This window comes from Electrona antarctica, assembly GCF_951216825.1.
Source record: "Electrona antarctica genome assembly, chromosome: 9".
In the NCBI taxonomy this organism is placed as follows: domain Eukaryota; kingdom Metazoa; phylum Chordata; class Actinopteri; order Myctophiformes; family Myctophidae; genus Electrona; species Electrona antarctica.
Window position 1 is genome coordinate 5,975,904 of NC_136790.1, and position 19,415 is coordinate 5,995,318.

General features: G+C 42.2%; 1 protein-coding gene across 1 annotated transcript; it reads left to right on the forward strand.

The window, feature by feature from the left end:
* Positions 1–568: 568 nt before the first annotated feature.
* Positions 569–18,441, forward strand: LOC306928902 (transforming protein RhoA-like). Its single transcript, XM_079509201.1, has 5 exons — positions 569–697; positions 7,715–7,872; positions 15,873–15,993; positions 16,096–16,226; positions 18,086–18,441. Exons 2-5 carry the CDS (start codon positions 7,717–7,719, stop codon positions 18,254–18,256), a joined length of 579 nt encoding a protein of 192 aa, XP_079365327.1. The 5' UTR covers positions 569–697; positions 7,715–7,716; the 3' UTR covers positions 18,257–18,441.
* The last annotated feature ends 974 nt before the right edge of the window (positions 18,442–19,415 follow it).

The window sequence follows — 19,415 nt, forward strand, 5'->3', positions numbered from 1 at the left end:
CACCTCACTGGCGCTGCTGCATAAACCGAAGGGAATTAAAGGACGTCTTTGCCCTCTGAAGTGCCCATAAACACAGCGACACTGAAATACAATTCATACCATGAATAAGACATTCAAATACACATCATGTCAATATGTCTTGATGTAAAGCTTTACGTTGTTAAACACACAAACCTGTTGGTCAGCGACACGCTGTAAACAAACCGCCCGGCATCTCTACAGAACGGAAGTGTAACAGTGATTGTGAACCATCGCAGACTCAAACCATATATGGGCATAGCACCGGAAATGGAACCGGAACTAAACTCCAAAAACTAACTTTTACCCAAATATATATTTAGAAAATAATAAACTTATAAAACTAACAAATTGCATAATAATTACAACATGACGGCAGTAATAATCATCATCATTTCTACCTGGCCTGGTGTGGACTGTGGATGACGTCATCTTTGACAGAAGAAGGGAGTGGACCATAGGAGCGGACACGAGTGGTCCCATTGCCCGGCGGAATTTTCGTTCTGTGATTGGCTAGTTTGTTGGCCCGGTGGTCTCCGGGCTATGGGGCCTCAATGATGCAGTTTCTCTGTCTGCAGCCGGCCAGAAAGCGCGTGTGTCGCAACTGCGAGGAGGAGCAGCAGCAGCAACAAGTGGTCAATAAAAAGAATATAACATCAACTCTGCTGGCTGACAAAAGGTAATGACAAAACTTAAGTAACTATTCATTATACAAGTAGCCTAGGCTATTCTGTACGCAGTAGTTGTGGTCAGTTTCTAAATGTCTGTGGACGCTCTTGGCTCCAGTGTTCAACACTGCATGAGTGTTGCTCTAGTTACCATGGTGTTTCTTATATGTCTATTATCGAAAGCTATGTGAAGAAGAAGACTGACTGAGGTAGTCCTACAGTCTGCGACCGACCTACAGTAGCTCTCTTCCTATCGAATACACGTGTAGCAGTATGATTGACAGATCATAATAATAATAATAAGGGTAATATTAATAATAATAATAATTCATAATTAAAGTTGGAATATGTTAAAGCCTACATTTCATATCTCTGGTCAAATGATTCTGATATAAGTTTCAATGAGACTTCAGTTTTAGGGCTCTTTCTGAGGCGGGGAGAAGTAGTTCATGCAGGTGGCATGCTTACAATCTGAGAACCCATCGGCAAATAAAGGAGAAACAGTGCCCTCTTTTCGAGAGACTACACTGCTTATAACAGCCTGTGAGTCTGAGTCATGAAACTATGAGTCCTCCAGACAGACTCTACTGTAGCCTAATACAGGGGTTCTCAACGTTTTTGGCCGGGGACCCCCGGAAATGCTTTGGCAATGTCTCGGGACCCCCGCCCCGCCCCCTCCCGACCCCCAATATAAATTGACTGCTACAATAACCTTAAACCATTTTGGGCGGGAACCCCTTTTGGTGTTTTAAGGATTGTTATAATTTAGCTATTGAAAAATAGCAGATCTACAAGCTCATAGCGCGCCACCGAGTGGCGCGCTATGAGCTTGTAGGTCTGCTATTTTTGAAAAATCGTGAAAATAAAACTTAAAAAAAATATATTTTTTTTTTGTTTTTTTTTGGAAAATAATTTGGGGACCCCCTAAAATTATTTGGCGACCCCCCGAGGGGTCGCGACCCACGGGTTGAGAACCCCTGGCCTAATAGACAGAAGCCAGCACGAGTGTCCGACCTTTCAATGTTTTGGCTTCCCCTCGAAGGAAGGTGTGAATGAATATCGGGCCTTGTCTTCTCATTATGACAATTAGACTTAGACTCCAAAAATAAAACAAAGAATTGAGGAGATATGTTCATTTGACACCCAGCCATAGCCACAGCACTGTTATTATGGCTGACAGTGATGTAAAAATAGGTTTTCAATGTAATGAGTCCCAGGATGCAGGGATGGTCTTTTAGATGAGTCCCAGGGACATTTTTTGAGTCCCACTTCAACGACGTTAGGAGTCATATTTTGCCATTTTTACAAATTGCCATTTATAATGTGGTTATATTCATGTAGAAAACAGAAGAAATGATTATTATAACTAAAGCTAGCAAAATAAACTAGAATAAAAAACAGTACAGTAGTGCATCCCGTGGATGCAGAAGTCGTTGTTTTATTGCGTCCCTTAACTATAAACTGCGTTTTGGGATGCAAAATGCACCCTATTTTAATCTCTGGGCTGATCAATGGAATACCATATATGCCAAGTTCTTCAAGTAGAGAGAGAGAGCTATATAGCATGTGTCTTTCTTTGTAATATTTGATCTAGTATAGAGTGACTGGTAACTTGGTATCTTGGTCTTCATTCTTTCCAGAGTTCAGTTGTCCAATCTCCGTAGTCAACATTCCAGTGCCACTGTGGCATTACAAACCCTCACATTCTTTGTGGCTGCATGGGTAATATTGACATCACAAAATGGGACTAGATGATTGAAGATATTTGTTATAGTAGGCTACCAATAGCTAACTGACTCCGCCAGATGGGGCAGCAGAGAGTACACTGGGTTCCCCCCTCCTGCTCCCATCTGGGAACTCTCAGGCAGACTTGATGCCCGGCCACAAAACGGCCTGGCCAATCAGCAGCAGCTAGAGGCGGGATAGCTGCTGCTGATTGGCCAGGCCGTTTTGTGGAGTCAGGTTAACCAATAGCTACCAACAGCTTGAATGTTGTCTTTTCCTGGTCTTCACCATTTAAACCCTATATGCCTAGGGCCTACTTTGTCGATGTCCCTCAGAGGTCTATAGCCTACTTGGTCCTTGCAACGTGACGGGTTGTGATCGGCTATTTTTTGCTAAACAGGGTGAATAGGATTCATGTGGTTAAAGGCTGCATACGGTAATGATACAACTTATTGGACTGTTCTAGCTGAGTGAAATGAACAACGAATGCATTGCTCTAACTGTTTGGTCATCGTATCCTAATTATCATTAGTCAGAAATGTCTAGTGTGAAACTATCTTCTCAAAGCCCTATGCCATCTCCAAAATATTAAACTGTACAATACAGTTGAGTTAGTTCCTTGCCAAATTGATGTCGAGGCTATAGTGTTGGAGGCATTCTTCATAGTATGATATACCTTTTGTTTTATGCCTGAGTATGATGATGATTTTAGAGTCATAGACAATCTGACTCTTAACTGCCTGCTCTCTACAGCCATGTATTCTGCCACTTTTTGAACTTTGGCCCATTTCTCAGATTGGCACAAAGAGGTGAAATAAATTCCAGTGTGCCTGTGCTTTAAGCTCCCGCAATCTAATGCTTTGTTCAATTTCATTTATTTTTACTGGTAAGTGACCAGGGGCGTGAAAAACAAAAATGCGAGAAAAAAAGGTGGGGAGATTGGTCTAAAAAACATAAATTCCAGAGAGATGCCCTGGAAAATCACAGTCATGAGTGAAATATTTTCATAGTCTAGTGAATGTAATAGTTGTGTCTTGTGTTATATCATTCATCTCTTTTCTGTGTGAATGGAATTAATTTGCCAAAGTGGCAAAACTGGGACAAAACCCAGCCTTGTTTTTAGAACTTTGTTTCAGCCAGTTCGTAAACACCCCAAACCCAGGAAATAACCTGACGGTTGTCATCGGCTGACCCGCGCACAGCATCAAAAAGAAAGAAAAGAAAACAAGAAGTGCATCACTGGGCAGTTTGGGAAAGCAAAACAATAGTTGGAATGTTCCCATAATATTTTCCCCAATTTGCAAGGACAAAAGATGCCAGTCTCTTTATCTTTATTTGTCCTTGAACTTGTGCTTGCAAACTTCAATTGTGCTCCGCAACTGCTTTGTTTAGTCTGCATACTGTAGATGTGAAGATTTTAAGCCCTACCCCCCCTTAGGCCAGGGTCACTCTGGTCTCTGCAATAAGTATGTTCACTCTGCTTGTTGCACAACTTTGGCTTGCTTCTAGGACCCACGAGGGAGAGGGGGGGGGGGGGGGGGGGGGGGGGGTGTTGCACAAATACAAGATCGGATGTGGTGGTGTTTTTGTTTCCCTATGTATTTTAATGGCTATTCCCACCAGTAATGTAATATTTTTGACCAACTATAACTAGATAGTTTTGATGGGAATCTACAATCATGCATGGGGAGAATATCTACTTTTCTAGCATGTTTTCACTAATTCTTAAGCCATATTCAAAAATGTCCAATTTACAAGCTCACTGTGTCACTGTGCATTATATAGAAAGATACTCATGTCATGCATAATTACCTTATTTTCTTTCTCACTTCGCTCCACAAGTGAGAATATAGCGAGTTAGACTGGATTCCAGGCTAATAATTGCCTATACCGATGTCGTACAAAATGCAAATAATGGCCGATATATCTGCCCGGCCGATATATGGGATTGGCCCTAGTGTAGGCTGGCTGACACTGTACACATCCACACTGGCTAGTATAGCCTGGCTATACATATATCCATTTATTAACAAAATATGTATTTTCATTACTTGTGAATTTGTGATAGATTGCACATTTTAACTACACCTATATTATTTTTATATTCATTAATAGCTTTGTCATTGATTACCCAGGGCCTGAATGGAAACAAGATAAATAGAATCCAAAGGGAAACACGCACATCTCAAAAGATTCTACGGGTGCTGACCAAAAATACGTACAGATGAGAAGGTAGGAAGGCCGCACACCGGTCCTGAGCTCCCAAACTTTCTTTTATTTTATTTTTAAAATATAGTTTGGGAGCTCAAGATCGGTGTGCGTAATTCCTACCTTCTCATCTGAATGGAAACAAGACCGCAAGGACTTTTTTGTGTGCTATTCTTCATAGTGTTTGGCTGTATCTTGAATATTTGGAATAACTTTAATAAAACCTGACTTAGCTTCGTTGCCATGTGCATGTTGCACACCGAAATAGCAGATCAAAATTGTGTGCACATGCATGGATGTGTGTGTACATACATGTGTGTGCATGTGGCCTTTGGCAGCCCTCTTCGTCTTACCCAGGCACCGCAGAGGCCTGTTCAAACAGAACTGAAGCCAAAAGTACCTCCCAGGCTCCACTGGACCGGAAGTGGATTGTTTTGTTTCACAGGATGATCCTCTCTGGGGCCAGGGCTGTTCTGTCTCCCGCATGTTCAGCTTTAGAGTCATCGGGCAGTATTATGCGTGTCTTAAAGGACCACTTCACCACTTTTCAACTTCTCTTCCTATAATTGGTCCTAACTAATGTTCATAATAAAATACCACAATTTTTTTCTACTCAGTCTGTGTCTCATAGGAAGGCTGTGGGCAGTTCAGAAACCCGTCCACCAGTGACATCATCGATGGTGAATCCAAGCTAATAGAAACGGCAGGTTTTCTTTTCCTGAAAAGTTGCAATGCAAAAGTTGAAGCCATCGTTCTCACGATAATACAAATCTAAATATATTTTAAAACAAATCTTGTTTAAAAGAAAATCTGCCTAATGATGATGTCACTGGTGGACGGGTGTCCGAACTGCCCAAAGCCCTCCTATGAGACATAGACTGAGTAGGAAAAGAATGGTGGTGTTTTATCATGAACATTAGTGAGAACCAATTATATGAAGAGATGTTGAAAAGTGGTGAAGTGGTCCTTTAACATAAGACCTGGAGGCGTGGTCAATGCTGTTTGGCTACTCAGACTCAGCCAAATGGCATTGATCACGCCTCCAGGTCTTAAGTTAAGTAATAAGACCTGGTACTTAAGACACGCATAATACTGCCCTAGTAGTCTCCCTTTACAGTTTTTACACTTTTTTTGTCCATAAGCTGTTGGTGTGTTTGGCGATGTAAACAAGTGATGCCATGCCACAACACCATACCTGCTTTTAAACGGAACAATAAATATCAGAAAAGTCTTGGCTTTTCTCCTAGTGCAGTGTGGACCACACTCTGCATGTTCTTTGAAATACACGTCATTATAGACGTTTTATGTCATTTCAAAATGTCTGCAGAAAAAGCCCCTAACATATAACACGATGAGTCGTTTGAGTACCCAAAAGAGAGATTAGACGTTTGCCCGGGACCCAAACTAGTGAAAACAGCAGATCTACAAGCTTGCTTCATGCCGTGTTGTGAGCTTGTAGATCGGCTATTTTCACTACTTCTTAAACATTTGTTTTCTAATTAATGGAATTTCCTACATTTTTATTTTATTTATTCAAGAAATTACTTTGAAAAATCATTTAATTTGGTATTAATTCATGAAAACTTTAGCTTTTTGGGGATTTCTTGGGGACAATTATAATAATTAAAAACAAAATGTAGGAAGCTAATGGACCCATAACATTTTGTCTGTAACCCACAAACGGGTCCCGACCAACTGTTTGGAAAACACTGAACAGTGGTATACACTATACAGTATGCTCTCGCACTATCCTAGGGCAACTAAGGAAGGTGGATCTGAAATCGGACCAATCTATCTCTAGGTTCCCACTGTTCAACACAATGCAAAGCATCTGTTGTTTGTGGAGTGGGCTAGTGGAGTGGGCTAGCTGTGAAAGTCTTGCCAGCAGCACAGACAGAGAAGATGAATTTGCTCCGATAAGCGGGTGCTCCAGTGAAGGGTATTGCTGTCAAGGCTGTCTGCTAAAGTGGATGTGGTGGAGTGCCAAATTACACTATGCACAGCTGCCCCTACGAACCAGCTCTCTCAGAACCGACCTCATCCATCAGTTTCCGGCGCTGCTAATAGTTAAGTTAGCACGCACGCACGCACGCACGCACGCACGCACGCACGCACGCACTCACACACACACACACACACACACACACACACACACACACACACACACACACACACACACACACACACACACACACACACACAGCTAGGTCCTTTTATTCTGGATTGTCATGTAGGCATCTCTCTGGCATTTTCACAGCTTTTATCTGATCATCTTTATTGATAACCTACTGTACCAGTAAATGTGAAACATGTTATCATTTCCTTCCTCCTGTCTTCCTTCCAGTTCCTTCCTTCCTTCCTTCCTATCATCCCTCATTCCCATAAATTAAATTAATCAGTATAGAAATGAGGCCACTTGAGAGAGCAGCAGAGCACATAGATTATAGAGAGCGGAACACTGTTTGTTTTGCTTTAGGAAACCACCGAGTTTCCAACAACCAACAGCTGTTCCAATTTCGTGGACACCTTAACCTTTACATGCGCTGCAAGAGTTTGAAACAAATAGGGCAGAGTTGGATAGAATGGCTTGATGTTTCTGCCTTTCTCTTTGTCTCTCCATAAGGATAAAGAAAGGCTATAGAGCTTGTCTCTCTCTATCATTCCTTGTGGTCTATTGAAAAGTAGAAACAACAAGAATAAAATAATTTGCATAAATTGTGCTCTGATTGTTTTCTGTCTGCATTTATCTGTTAATCCCTGGCCCTGCTAATGTAAGTCAAAGGTTCAACGATAGCGGGCGGCTGTGGCTCAGGAGGTAGAGCAGGTCGTCCAATGATCCATGGGTCGGCGGATCGAATCCCGGCTCCTCCTGTCTACATGTCGAAGTGTCCTTGGGCAAGACACTGAACCCCAAATTGCTCCCGATGTGCTGGTTGGTACCTTGCATGGCTTCCGCCGCAATCGGTGTATGAATGTGTGTATGAATGGGTGAATGTAATGCACAATCTATGCAAAGCGCCTTGGATAAAGGCGCTATATAAATGCACTATTTACATTTACCATTTTAAAAGGTCCCCTTCTCTGTTTCTCCGCAGAGATGGCAGCCATTCGGAAGAAGCTGGTGATCGTGGGGGATGGAGCATGTGGGAAAACCTGTCTTCTCATCGTTTTCAGTAAAGACCAGTTCCCAGAGGTCTATGTGCCCACCGTGTTTGAGAACTACATCGCTGATATCGAGGTTGACGGAAAACAGGTTTGTGCTGGAGAAGAAATGATAATAATATTCAATAATACTGTGCAGTGTGCAGCACTGTGCACAGATGGCGGTCTGCTGTAATGCAAATACATTACATTGAAAAATATACGTTTTTCAGGAAATGAAGAAAACCTAATGTTTTTAAAATATTTTATACTTCGCTAAAAGTGCTGGGACAACGCTTCACACATCCCAAACTCTTCGCCCTTCTGGCCATAGCACTTGCCCTATCCCTAGCCTCAACCACCTACAGGCGTATGCATAGGCTCAACTTTAATAACTTAAAATAGTTAACTTAAATACACATTATGTAGACATAGCACTCTATAGTCACTATAGACAAACTATAGTATAGTGTATCCATTACACATATAGTTTCATTATATAGATATTCCACTGTTCGGTTCTTAAGCTTACGTATGATTCATGATGACTATTTTTATGTATTTGATGTATTTACATGTTTTTTGTTCTTGCTTACTGTAAATCGCTCTGGATTAAGAGCGTCTGCTAAATACCTAAATTGTAAATTGTATATTGTCAATTACTTGCATGAGAGGGGGAGAGGTGGTGGAGTTGTTTTAGCAGACAGTTTGAGGGTCCAAACCAATGGAGTTAAGAAGTTCTACATCAGTACTGAACTACATGGCTCCTCTGAGAACCATCAGGGTCAAAACCCGCTCGGAGCCATGGATGAATTCGGACATAATGACTGCAACGAATGCCAGAGACAAAAAATGCTCTGAATTTCTAAAATGCAAGTCAAAGCTTGCCAAGCGCTTCAACAGGGGTCTCCAAGCTCAGCTGGACAACCTAAAAACCCAACGAAACAGGCTAAGAAATAATGTTACTGCCATGATCAAATCCGCCAAAAGTAACTTCATTAATAATAAAGCTGAGGAAAACAAAAACAATCCTCGAGAGCTCTGGAAGCTACTCAACAACCAATTAGGCTATAGTCAGAAACTGAAAACCAGGTTTTCAAACATAAACATTAAAGCGAACAACACTCTCATCACTGACAAGCCTGATGTGGCCAACTACTTGAACATCTTCTTTACAAACATATCAACAACTCTGGTTAACAATCTGCCCTCCCACTCTGGGCTCTTTGGTGTAGAGCACATTAAAACCTTCTACAGAAACCTAGGTGTTTGTAAAGACGATTTTAAATTAGTTATGGTAACAACTGATGAGGTACTTAAGACACTGAGTGCCCTCCAACCCCACAAGGCCACTGGCCATGACAATATTCCCTCCAAATTTCTCAGAGACTCAGCCATCTCTATAGCTCCAATCATCACCCACATAGTAAACCTCTCCATCAAACAGGGACAGGTCCCCCTAGATTTCAAACTGGCCAAAGTAACCCCCCTGCACAAGAAAGGGAGTAAATTAGACCCCGGCAACTACCGCCCTATTTCTATTCTAAGCTCCATCTCGAAAGTGATGGAAAAAATTGTCTATGAACAGATTGAAAAGTATCTTGCCACTAATAAATTATTGTACGAGTTCCAATCTGGCTTCAGAACATCCCACTCCACTGACACATGCCTTCTCTATTTGAGCGACCACATCAAACAAGAGGTGGACGCTGGCAAATACTGCGGCATGGTCAAGCTGGACCTCCAAAAGGCTTTTGACACAGTGAACCACTCCATACTGGTTAACAAGCTAAAAGCAATTGGTTTCGATAGCACATCAGTGAGCTGGATGCAATCCTACCTGGAGGGGAGAGCACAGATGGTGGAAGTGAACGGAACACTGTCCCCCCCCCTCCCAGTGAGCTGTGGCGTTCCACAAGGAAGCATACTAGGGCCTCTACTGTTCCTAATAATGTTAACGACATGACTTCAGCTTGTGACTGCAACTTGTTCCTGTTCGCAGATGACTCGGCACTGCTGGTCTCGGACAGGGACAAACTGCAGGTTGAAAATGCCCTCAGCTCTGAACTCGGTAGAATCTGCACCTGGCTCGCTGATAACAAACTATCTTTACACCTGGGAAAAACTGAATCCATTCTCTTTGGATCTAATAGTAATCTCAGCAAGGCAAATGGCTTCTTGGTTAGAGTGGGTGACAATGTTATCACACGTAAAGATGAAATTACCTACCTAGGTTCCATCCTGGAGGCTAATCTTTCCGGTGATAAAATGGCCACCAGCGTAATCAAAAAAGTCAACCAAAGAACAAGATTCCTTTACAGGATCTCCTCACTGGTCGACAAAAACACCTTGAAGACCTTAACAGGAGCCCTTGTACAAGGCTTCTTTGACTATGCATGCACCTCCTGGTACCACAGCACCTCAAAGGCCCTTAAAACTAGGCTCCAGACCTCCCAAAACAAACTGGTCAGGCTCCTACTTGGCTTCACCCCCCGAACCCACCTCACCCCTGCCCACTTTGACAGACTGGCATGGCTTAGGGTCGGCGACAGAGTACAGCATCTTGCAATGGGTCTGGTCCACAAGATTCGATACTCCACCAAGATACCCATGTACCTGTGTAGATACTTCCTTAATGTTAACGAAGTCCACACCCACAACACCAGAGGGTGTGCAACGAATCATGTTCAACCCAGATTCGGCACAAACAAGGGACTAAATTCTTTTCGCTCCTATGCCACCAAAATGTGGAACGCCCTACCAACAGTCATTAAGACATGCGAATCCCTTGACTCCTTCAAAACCGCTCTCAAAGGGCACCTACGGATGGCTGCAATTCGAAACTGGCCCCCCCACCGCCCCCCCTTTTTTCCCCTCACTGTATATGTTTCTTTTCCCTTTTTACCTCCATTATGATGAATTCCTGTACTGTTCTTTGTCTATATAGAAGTGTCTATTTGTACGTCTCTAAATGTTTTGATAAATTGAACATGGTGGACCCTGTTGTAAACAAGTGTAATGCTTAATTGGGTCGTCCACTCACAGTTAACAGCCTTTGTATTGAGTTTGTGCTTGAAATGTACTGTAATTCTGCAAACTGTTAATACAATTTTCAATCAATCAATCAATCAATCAATCAATCAATCAATCAAAAGTCTGTCCAAAGCACTTCTCACTACTTTTCATTGGTTCAATATTTATTTTGAACTAACACACAGACGGTTTTCCTCCTGACAAATTGAATTGAATTGCCTGAATATAGTGTCAAAGAATAGTTAAAATGACAACCTCTAGAATTGTCTCTGAAAAGTGGCTAGCTGACCCAGTTATTATGTCTGTATGCCCTGGAATGCCCATATATTGAGTTCTTTGTCAGGCATGCCAAAATATGGAGTCTATGCAGGTGTCAGAACATAATTGTGATGTCAGAACACCCAGTAATTATGTCTGTGTCCCTTCTATGCCCATATATGGAGTTCTTTGTCAGGCATGCCCAAATATGGAGTCTATGCAGGTGTCAGAACATAATTGTGATGTCAGAACAGGCCTAATTAGGGCCATGTACAGAGCCTGGGCAGAGGCTGGGGGGGGGGGTGGAACGCGTGTCGAATTTGAAGTCGGTGGGAGGAACGGTTCTCGAGGATTACAGACGTACACGCGTACGTGCAGAGACGTGGTGCATTTATAGTTAGATGTGTGTTATGTCTTACTGTGTATGACATCATTGCGCTGGATCTGTCTGAGTCACGGTGAGTTGGTCAGTTGGGGCCCAGCATGTCCAAGCCAGCAGATGGCCTGTTATGTCAAAGGGCTTTGTTATCTCTCGCACTGACCACCGCGGCAGCCTGCAGGATCACCACCACTTGGGCAAAAACAGGAAATGACTCTGCTCTCTGGCTTCCTGTTCAGACAGCAGAACAGGGATGTCAATTGACAATAATTCCCCCTCTCCACCCCCGCCTCCCCAAGGCCGTCCCGCTCCCGCCCGATAAACGCCTCTCATTTCCTGCACTTGAGAAGGGGTGCTAGGGGGTTAGTGGGGGCTAGAAGGGGTGTTCTGGACAGGAAATACAAACTTAGAGATCTATGCTTGGACTTGGGTTTAGATGGGGGGGGGGGGGGGGATGATTGTGGTGGGAGATAAGAGGCTCAATTCACTGGGGAGACTGTAGGCCCCCGCTCAGAATTACCCACCCATCATAAGACGCCGCTGGATTACATTGTGTTCTCAGTATAAAATAATTGTAACGCTCCCCCCCTCTCTCTGGGAGAAAGGGCGCTCTCTATCTCCCCCTTCATTAGGCTGGGCAACTTCTAAAAATAGCTCTGTTACTTTATGTTTTGTTTTGGTTTTGTTTCTCTTTCTGTTGCTCTTTTCCTTCCAAGCGTCTGAAGTCCATAGGGAACACAACTGCTCTCATCGCTCATGTCAAGAGAGGAGAGCTGCCTCGCCTCCACCACACTGCCTCGGCAACCCTCTATTTTTGGGACCGTTGACTAATAGTTGTGCTCTGTGGGAACACCATGATCTACTGCATTGTCATTCACTTCCAGCCCTGTTAAATGTTTTCCCCAAGATCTGTACGGTGTGAGTCACTTTAAAAGGACAATAAGGGTGGCATGTGTGCCATGTTTATCCCATTATTATTACCATGACTCACGGTATACTCTTACTGTTGTTGAATTTTACAAAGCATGTGGAATAATTGCCAGAGCTTGATTTCAGTGATAAACCACCTTAAAACCATTGCTTCTGTGGCAGATATTTCTTTTGGTGGAAATGCATTCCTAAATCAATAATTAGCCTACTCCTTGGACTTTTCCCCCCCGGCTAGACAATCTATTTGTGCTTTTAATTGCATAAATTCAGAAATGCTTTACAAAGAATAATGCTCATCTATGCCCACCACCATGCTTTTTTTTATTTTATATTTTTTTCATGGAGGGACAGACAGTAGGCTGACAGGAAATGGGGAGAGAGATGGGGGGGAAGACATGCAGTAAAGGCCGTCGGGATCGGGAGTCGAACCCGCGGCACACTGCCAGACTGGATTACCAGCCAAGGTGCCTGGACCGCTGAGCCACGGCCCAGGCCACCACCATGCTTGGATGTTTTGTCTTCCTGTCTGGATTCCGACAGCACCACAGCACTGCTTTTGTTATGGTCTTCAATGTCTGACATCCACTTAGATAGTGACAGAATTTAGTAGCCTACATTAGTAGATCTCAGTGCTGCATTAATATGGTCGACAACAATATATTACTAGGAATGTGAGACTTTCTGGCACAATACTAAATTGGTTTGACATTTTTGAAAAGCATACTTAAAGGGCCACTTCACCCCTTTTGCAACCAGATCTTATTTTAATGATGTTTGGGAGACAAGAAACACTTTCCTGGGGTTTTTATGTGGGTAATTTGTGTTTTTAGATATTTTAGTATTTCAAAGTGTCTCCATGATGTCATGGACACTAGGCTCACTTCCTTCCTGGACTACAATTCCCATAATGCTTTGGTGCACTGCTCCTCCTTGTGGATAGGGGAGGGCTGTCTTACTGAGACAACAATTAAGTGAGCCCAGTGTCCATGACATCATGGAGTCCATGGACACTTTGAAATACTAAAATATCTAAAAACACCTATTACCCACATAAAAAACCCCCAGGAAAGTGTGTCTCGTCTCCCAAACATCATTAAAATAAGATCTGGTTGCAAAAGGGGTGAAGTGGCCCTTTAAAGGACGGGGACTACTTTGTGTCTTTAATAATTACACATCTAAAGCAGACAAACACACAGAGTTCCCCAAGGCTGTAAATGTATGTACCAATAGCAACGGTCCAAACAAATCAATGTCACAGACATCTCCTCAATTAAAATTAAAAAAACGTTTGTAAAAATTGTTTTTGGGGAACAAGAAAGAATGATTACATATCAGTGTTCAGCTTCAGTCAGTAATGTTTAAAAGTGACAAGACAATCCTTGTCAGTGATCTTGGTGTAGTCATATCAAACCTTAAAGGACAACTTTAGTTTTGTTCAACCAAGGTTCATGTTTTAGGTTGTTATTAGATAATTTTTTCATTTGCTGCTTTCTTTCGTTTTAGCGATTTTAGCTATTTTTGACAGGAGGGCGGGGGCATTCGAACATGGGGCTAGTAGATATGTATTTTTTTACAAAATGTTATGGTGATTTAACTATAGTCCTACTAGACCCCAGGAAATTACATCTGGCCACAGAAGATCACAGGATCTACTGAATGTGAAGGTAGCCTACTGGGGGAAGGCTTATACTGTGTGTATAGGCTCAATATGTCAGTTTGTCACATTCAGTAGATCCTGTGATCTTTTGTGGCCAGATGTAAAAGCAGTCAGAAAATGAACACTCACCTTTTAGTTTCTCTAATAACAACCTAAAACATGAACCTTGGTTGAAAAAAACTAAAGTTGTCATTTAAATTTTATTAACACATTAACACAGTTACAAAGTCAGCTTTTTAATCACCAAGACTATATCAAGGATTAAAATATCTCAGCCGGAGAAACACTTGTCCTTCATGCATTCATCTTCAGTACACTTGACTACTGTAACGGTGCAGTGCTCCCTAAAAACACAGCTGTAGTTGATTCAGAATGCTGCTGCTCGAGTCCTTACTGATACCAGATCAGATGTTTGCATTGGCTTCCAGTCCGTGGAAGAAATGATTTCAATAGTTGGTTCATTAAAGCAAAAGCATTGAATGGTTCAGGGCCAAAATGAATGGATGGTCTTGTGATACCTCATGAATCATCCAGAGTCCAGACTTCTCAGGTTGTCCGCTTTCTGAACACAGAGACAGAACTAAATCTGGAGAAGCAGCATTTTTATGCACCACATATCCGGAAAACTTGAATTTCTAACCTTTTATAATGTGTTTCAATGTCTTAATGATCTGTGTCTTAATGTCTCTTAATGTTTTGTGTAAAGCACTTTTTGTGTCTTGTTGAAATGTGCAATACAAATAAACTTGCTTTATGAATGTGAGCAGTAATGTGAAGTACGATATACCATGAGTCAATGGGCTAAACATCACAGACCACCATATGGTAATATAATTACAGTGGCTACACTGCTGCAGTTTGCACTTCCCTAGGAATAGGAGGTATCTGGTGTGATGCTCTCTAATGTACCCATTTCCCTAACAGAATAATATGAATCAACTAGGGACTGCACGACTATGTAAGGCCGGTCCTCGTGCTCATTTCCAGATAAGATGCGATTAGATGTATCTGTTTGTTCAGAAGGGCAAGAAAAGAAAATGGATTATAGCCTATTCCACCTCATTCTCTTTTCCTGCTTTTGTTTACCCTGATTAGATTGAATCCTTTGCAACAAGGATTATTGCAAACAAGTTATCTAACTAAGCTAATTACCACATACAAAACAATTTCCGCTAGCTTTATGACACTCAAAAGCACTTTAGGACCCAACAAACCATTGTTTTGATTCCATCATCGTATAACCTAACATCAAAGGAAATATTAAAGTTCTAGCCACGGCGTTCCAAGCATTACATCCACAGCAAAAGAGAACTCTTCGTTTGAGTTATTTCGAGCATACCAGTAATTTAGGCACAATTATAGTCATGTTCCAGAAACAGAAATGAGTCTCGGCACTCACTGTGGGGAAATAAACTGTGTGGTTATTATCAAATGAGCTGAGAGCTGGTGATTATTTGTTTATGTAATGGGAACAATGGGCAATTATACTCTTCATCCAGTGTGGACAAGTGCCCATATTTTCCTTTTTTTTTTCCTGTGGTCTTTTGGCAGGTGCACAGGAAACAATTACAAATCAGTTGCATAACAGCAATGATGTTGCATTTTTGCATCATTGCAAGTTATTAGGAACAATATTAAACTTCAACATTTGCAGGCTAAAAGAGTGGTGATTTATTTTTTTGAACAAAAGGTTTCTGGGGGAAACGTATTATTCACTTAAATAATGAATGGTTATTAATAAGGATGGACCTTAATTACATTGCTTCATCAAATGAATTTCTGTAGGCCTACGTTTTGCGTTTTAATGGCTGTACCCATCTGTACCCATCCCCTGTATTGGTTGTATTTGTTCCAGGTGGAGTTGGCACTGTGGGATACCGCAGGCCAAGAGGACTACGACAGGTTGAGGCCTCTCTCCTACCCCGACACCGATGTTATTCTCATGTGTTTCTCTATTGACAGCCCTGACAGTTTAGGTAAGGGGCAAGTGACACATTCTATCCTTGATACCTCAACGAAAGAAACCTGCTCATGATTTTAACGTGGGGGGGCACATTGCATTTTCATCTCTCTTTCAGAAAACATCCCGGAGAAGTGGACGCCCGAGGTGAGACACTTCTGTCCCACTGTTCCAGCCATCCTGGTGGGAAACAAGAAGGACCTGAGGAATGATGAGCACACAAGGAGAGAACTGGCCAAGATGAAGCAGGTACCCAAACTAGGGTCTGGGCAATATATCAATATTATATTGATTATATTGAAGTTTTTTTTTTAAGTAAATAAAAATCTGAGGCATGATACATGATTTTGCGGACAAATAAGGTTAGGTAAGGTTTAGGCATACTTTTAGGTTAGGGTTAGGAATAGCTATGGTCCATAGCTCTAATGCCTTCATTAGAGCTATGGAACTGTTTGGAACTTTTCCTACGCTCGCATAAATGCAGACCAGCATTAGTGGACGCACTCTGAGCCCCCCACCACATGTTTAACCCATTCAGGCCTGACGTCGAAATTTAATTTTTTTCTTTTTCTAAATCATGACAATTTTCGGAAAGATTTGAGGCACATTTTAACGATTTTTCAAAAATAGCAGACCTACAAGTTCATAGCGCGCCACTCGGTGGCGCGCTATGAGCTTGTAGATCTGCTATTTTTCAATAGCTAAATTATAACATAATGTTTAAAACACCAAAAGGGGTTCCCGCCCAAAATTGGTTAATGGTTAATGTGGTTAAACGCTAACGTGACATGGATGTGTTCCAGGTCTCAATGGATTAAAATGCACTTTTTGCCAGAAAGGGATTTTTTTTCTCCGGAAGGAAAATCTTGTCTATGAGATTTTTCTCTTGGCAATATCAGTAGAGGGCGCAGTGGAGTAATAAAAAGTATTTATTTTCCGACTCTCTGGCTCAAACTAGCGGTAGTAATGTCACTCGCGACGAGGACCCACATATTGGAGATGAATGATGTTGAAAAAAGGTCAAATGTTCCTCTAAAGCGCAAATAACATGCATTTTAAAACTGTTTTTAATATTTTATATCATATTGTCTATGTCCCTCAAAGTTATTTCTAATGGTTTGAGCCTCAATCACCACTCTGATATAACCAGTCCTTGTCATTTCTTTCTGGACTTTGAAAGCAGTACCACAATGTCCTGAGGTAGTGGGGGTGCTGATATGCAGATTATTTAATATTTGAGTCATTATAATACTGATGCTAGATAAAACCAGGCTTGTTTCCATTCCATGCCAGCTTGGAAAATCAACAATGGTGGACATTGTAAACAAAGTGGAAATGCAAATTTGGAACTGAAGACTGAAGAAAAGGAGGAATTATACAAAGTAGGGTGACATTGATGACATCACGATGAGGACAAAATCAGCTGAGCTGTTCCTGAGAGCAATTTCCATTAAAGCACCCATATGATATGAAAGCCTAATTGTTCAAAATTGGTTATTTGTGGGGATAGAAAACACAAAATAAATTTAAAAAGTTAAATTTTATGTTATAGGTCCTTTAAAAGAAACCTTTCCTGGCTATGTAACTTATATCATATCATATGGCTATCTTAAGGGAACATGTGTCCACACCAGCCACAAACTGCCCATTCAGTCAGAGAATGGCATAGAATGTCCCTATCACATTGGTCTGTCTCTTCCATAGAATAGCAGAACATGCCACTGTCACCTATTCTGTCTGTCTCCAGGTTTGGCTAGTATGAATATGTTGACAAAGCCCTCTAACCCTCTCAGAGCCCGCTGTCAGCTTTCTCTTTCTCTGCATACATGCCCAGGACATGTGTGACAAAGAGTAGCCTAAAGTCATCATGTCAGCTTTTGGGGATTTACATGTTCAGTTCAGGCTGACATAGTTCATTTAATACGTTCATGCCATATTGCAGACACTTGTGCAGGTGGTAGATTTTATGTATTTATTTTTAGGACGCTGCAATCATGACAACAACAAATACACCTTAAAAACATGGTAAATCACATTCAAGTGAATGTTCATCAGGTTTTATGACAATATATTGAGTCATGTTTGTCTTTTCAATGGTCTTTGTTCAGGAGCCTGTTAAGCCAGAGGAGGGCAGGGACATGGCCAATCGGATTGGTGCCTTTGGCTACCTGGAGTGCTCCGCCAAAACCAAAGATGGCGTCCGGGACGTGTTTGAGATGGCCACCAGGGCGGCGCTGCAGGTCCGAAGGCAAAAGAGGAAGGGCTGCCTGCTGTTCTGAGAGGCTAGCCAACGGTCGAGTCAGTCTCCTCGATAGCAGTTGCACCAACGGAAAGGAAACAAAGAAAACTAAGCGAGAAGGACTGACTTTTTACCAAATGGCATCTTCGTACTGTATTACACATTTCACACCGTGACAGCCTTTGCACCTGGTCAATGCTTCACCTGGTCAATGCTTCACCTGGTCAATGCTTCATCGTGTCCCTCTGGCTTCCCCTGCACCTGGTCAATGCTTCATCGTGTCCCTCTGGCTTCCCCTGCACCTGGTCAATGCTTCATCGTGTCCCTCTGGCTTCCCCTCTGGCTAATGTGCAATTCCGACGCATCGCCATTCCGACTCGCCACATTACTAACCAAGTCCCTAACCCTACCCGCACACGGGAGCCACGTAGTCGGAATGGCGGTGCGTCGGAATGCATGCTGCTCTGTCCCCCTGGCTGATCTCCACCCAGCCTGACCGACATGTATTGTATATATACTGTAAGAGGCCAGTTTGGGGTCTCATTCTGTTTCCCTGAGATTGCCTGATATCTCAGCTCTTTGTTTTGCTGGGGTTTTTGCACTAGCAACACTAAACACGTTTTCATTACATGCTCATGGTTGACATGTTATAAATGGTTTATTTTCTATAGTGAGGTTGCCCTGGTTGGGGAACAGAGTAAGTGCTATTCGTGAATCGTGAGTGGATGATTGTACTGTAACTACGTAGCTTTGTCATTTTGGTTATCTGGCTGTAACATTTGCTATTTTCCCTTGTTAGGTGCAGTGGTTCCTGATTATGAGGGCTTTTTGAGCATTTGTCTTCTTAGCTGGTTTGTTCTTCTTGTATGCTGTTCATGACAAGACACACAAATCAAGTGTCTCTCTATATATCATTGGTTAGGTTAGGGCAGGGGTTCTCAACGTTTTTGGCCGGGGACCCCCGGAAATGCTTTGGCAATGTCTCGGGACCCCCGCCCCGCCCCCTCCCGACCCCCAATATAAATTGACTGCTACAATAACCTTAAACCATTTTGGGCGGGAACCCCTTTTGGTGTTTTAAGCATTGTTATAATTTAGCTATTGAAAAATAGCAGATCTACAAGCTCATAGCGCGCCACCGAGTGGCGCGCTACGAGCTTGTAGGTCTGCTATTTTTGAAAAATCGTGAAAATAAAATT